Source organism: the organism of the source record quoted next, unplaced genomic scaffold (assembly GCF_019419815.1).
Source record: "Pyrus x bretschneideri cultivar Hongxiangsu unplaced genomic scaffold, Pyrus_bretschneideri_v1 Contig6, whole genome shotgun sequence".
Classification (NCBI taxonomy): domain Eukaryota; kingdom Viridiplantae; phylum Streptophyta; class Magnoliopsida; order Rosales; family Rosaceae; genus Pyrus; species Pyrus x bretschneideri.
In genome coordinates, this window is record NW_025999798.1 from 6,370,168 (window position 1) to 6,373,928 (window position 3,761).

The 3,761-nt window shown below is 37.7% G+C and overlaps 1 protein-coding gene across 1 annotated transcript; it reads right to left on the reverse strand.

Annotated features, from left to right (window-relative positions):
* Positions 1–1,427: 1,427 nt before the first annotated feature.
* LOC103944769 (BTB/POZ and MATH domain-containing protein 3-like) lies at positions 1,428–3,542 on the reverse strand. Its single transcript, XM_048571580.1, has 6 exons — positions 3,408–3,542; positions 3,204–3,333; positions 2,895–3,064; positions 2,505–2,790; positions 2,240–2,406; positions 1,428–1,754 (listed from the first exon to the last, which is right to left on the reverse strand). The coding sequence occupies exons 1-6, from the start codon at positions 3,436–3,438 to the stop codon at positions 1,600–1,602; spliced, it is 939 nt and encodes a 312-aa protein (XP_048427537.1). The 5' UTR covers positions 3,439–3,542; the 3' UTR covers positions 1,428–1,599.
* Positions 3,543–3,761: the final 219 nt, after the last annotated feature.

Below are 3,761 nucleotides of genomic sequence, written 5' to 3' on the forward strand. Positions count from 1 at the left end.
TTCAATTTATTTTATCCCACGGCTGAATTAAGAGCAGTGTGTAATTAAAAAATGGTATGGATAACACAACCCTAAAAGAAATTTTCTATTTTTAATAACTTTTTCTATTTTTTTTTAATTTTTAACCAATGGATTTATCTTGATTGTTAATTTCCCTCCTCATTTGAAATCAAATGCACTAGAATGTGTCACAAGGTGCATTGATAATTTTTCAATTTTTTTTACAATTGGAAATTCAAGTCCAGATCATCAGGTCATTAGAATTGAACGACTCTCATAGTGCCAATTATAGAGCTTCTACAAAAGGGAACCGGATCCCCTCCGGACCCAATTAATCTAAGCCTGTTGAGCAAAGGATCCGGGCCATTGAAATTTGATCCAATGGCTACAAACAGGAGGCCTTCTAAAAGTCATAATAATTGTAACCGTTGGATCAATTTTCAACTGCTTGGATCCTTTGATCCTTAGGCTCAGTTTATTTGAGTCCGAAGGGGATCCGGTTCCTTGCAGAAGGGCCCAATGTTGCAGAAGCTGCCGGCCACACTACTCCATTCGTGTGTGTATTATACACGCCAAACATAAGAAAATAAAAAACGTTGCCTGTTAGGGAAAAACTTAGAGTACACAACTCTAATACAAGTGTTGGAGAGACAACACAAGTAAACAAATTACTTGTACTAACTCACAAAATATTACAACACAAACTCCCAAGGATACAATTTAGAAGCTATGACACTCACTCTTTCTAGAGACACACTCTAGATCACTCACACTCCTACAAGACTATTCTTGCTTCTCACTCGCACTTGGTTACGTACTACTTCTTCTTCTTGCTTGGTTTATTGTTACATAGCAACACACACACACACACATACCTATTTATAGGCATGTTTGCCGACTTCACTAGCACTTTCTAGTGCATGTTCATGCACACACTGCATCGACATATGGCTTTGCATAATAGCCACATATTGTACAAGCTGCTAGAACTTTCTAGCACATAATTATATACACACACCCACCTACTTAGGCATTGCTAGATCATTCTAGCTATTAATCATGCATTGCCACCGACATATGCTTGCTAAAATCTTCTAGAACAATTTCATGCATGTTTGAACTAGAATAATCTAGTTCCTTTATACCACTGATCTTAATGGGTTGGTGTTGATCTTTAACATTGCCGATGTCATATCAACCTTACCTGCTGGCGCAAGCGGCATTTGGGCAGGCTTTGCATGGTCCACCAGTTGCCCTCCATCTTCCGGTCCGCTGTTGAAGGGCATTTTCCAAGCCCTTGCCCTTTGACAATGAGTGAAAGTACTCTAAACCAAGATTTAGCAGTAAAAAAGTCTCATGTATTCTATGCTCCCGTGCACAATAAAATTTTTTGAAGTGAAAAAGGAACCGAAAATAAGAAAAGCATATGAAAAACAGAGAATGATGTATTTATTCACCATGAAGGTCGGAAGCAAAACTTTCATATACACGACTAACTAGTCTAGTGAATATGTTTTTAACACCTTATTTGACATTATTTAGTATTTTAGACCCCAAAAGTTTTACACATCAGGCATTTGTCACTGTTTTACAATTCGGCTACAGTGCACTAGTAATTCCATGGACAGTGACCTCTGCCTCGACGAAGCAAGTATCCTTCAACACAAACCCCATGCTTGCCTGATTGAAAAATCCTAATGTAATGAATCTCCACCATCCCCACTCCGAATTTGAGGTACTGAACCAGTGATTTGCTACAAGCACCAAAAGTATTATCAGTACAAGTATTTTGGATTAAAAAGCACAAATAGGTTACGACCTTTTAAAAAACAATTGAACTAGGTGGCACTAAACAGATTAAATTGTCCTTTGTGCACGGCTTATGGTGCTTTAAATGTTACTGAAAATATTCAGTTGCTTTCTACTAGAAACAAGAGTCTCACCATCTCGCAACATTTCGCAACAACAACCAAAAAGTTGTGAACATTTTCAGTAGGTTGCAAGCAAAAATTCTCGATATCAACTTTCCATTGAACGAAAGTTCAACAATAAGCATCACCATCGTCGTATGCCATCCAGATCCAAACGACACCAAGACACCGAGCACGGTGTCGTTCATGGGGTGAATTTCGTAAGGGGGCGGCAATAAAACCACCCTTCAATTTTAAAGTTCGTAACATTTTCAAATCCTTATTTCCACGTACGATTATGTAGCAATAGGATCAGGCAAATCTTTTACCTTTACCAAACTGATGCCTGGCATGCACCTGGTCTAGAAGGCGTAGTGTAAACTCTGCATATATTTTACAGCTAGGAGGAAGAGATTTCGGTTCGGCTAATGCTATATAAAGAGCCAGATGGGTACCAACTCCATTGCCTTTTCCCTTGGGATAGAGCTGTATCTTCCTACAAAACAACCAACACATTTACAAAACTTTTACTTGAGTCTGCGAGAGAAATTTCTTATACAGGAAGCAAAGTCTAACAAGTTTAGGGTTACATACCATTTCTGGTCTCCGGCAGTGAATACTTTTGAGTCATAGGATTCGCCATCCAGCTTTGAGAAGTTGTCAATCCTCCAAATATTCTTGTACATAATAGGATCCTTTACCATCGATAGACACTCTCCTTTGCCTGTGCTGCTCTCTTTAGAAACAAAGACATCCACTCCGAAGACACAGGTGTCATCAATGAGGAATCCATTGGAAGCTTCAGAGAAAACTTTGTGGGAGAGAAAATGATCGAATCCCCAATCAGGTTTCATCCTATGAAAGCGCCTTTCCTTTTGTTCTAAGCAATGCACAGGGAAAACATATAAGAAAATGAGACGATGCTTTGCAATTATGAGAACTCTAAGCTTGTTTATATTTTGAATTGAATGAAAGAAATAGTACCTTGAAAAACAAAGTAGTTGCCGTTGTTCTGATCGAGCAAAAAGAACCTGAAAATAGCACACACTTCCGAAGAAATCTGGGAAGCATTTGATCCTAACATTACCAAGTAGAGAGAGATGTGTCCTTTCACATTCCTGTTCTTGTTTCCATTTGGATAGAAAACCAGTTTCCTGCAGCAGAACAACAAATTATAGTATTGCAAATTAAGCAGCTCGAAAATAAGAAGAAAATACTAGCAATTATTGCAAAGCTTACGAAAAAAGAAATAGTCAGAATTTTGTTCTTAGAAATTGAGAGAAAAGATTGTACCATTTGTATCCTCTGGCTTCAAAGTCCCCAGATTCGTATTTCTCCAGTGATTTTTCGGTGAGCAATGAAACCGACTGGATTTTTACCGTGTAATGAGTTGGTGGTGCATCCGAAATTGTTCTCAAAATCCCTGAAAAAAAATGTGTACATTAGTTACTGCTTTCAACTCCAACACACTCAAGCAAAACAGATAGAGCATCTTACCATCTTGGTCATCAAAGTTAAGACTAGTCATGTCGATAAACTTAATTTTCCGATGATTCGATTACAAAGAATTCAACCGGTTTTCAGTTGCAGAATAAATTATGTTTTCCCGCTTTTATGAAGGAAAAATTAAAGGTGTTATTCCTAACTTGAAACCCTTTTATGCTTTGCTTCAAACTTCATAAAATTAAAGGTGTTATTCCTAACTCGAAACCTTTTGAAGATTGAATTGTTATGCTTTGCTTCAAACGGATTGCTTTTGTTTCATTGAAAAGGTATCCATCACCTCTTGTGGATACTTCCAAACACATATTCTGCAATTTTAATTCTTACTAAAACGAACAATGTTTACGG

Excerpts from the sequence above, each read along its gene's own strand:
- LOC103944769 (XM_048571580.1), bottom strand. The coding sequence starts at position 3,438 with ATGACTAGTCTTAACTTTGATGACCAAGATG. Across the intron at positions 3,065-3,203 it reads GAAGCCAGAGGATACAAATG|GAAACTGGTTTTCTATCCAA; the intron begins GTACAATCTTTT and ends GTTCTGCTGCAG. Across the intron at positions 2,791-2,894 it reads CAACTACTTTGTTTTTCAAG|AACAAAAGGAAAGGCGCTTT; the intron begins GTACTATTTCTT and ends TGCATTGCTTAG.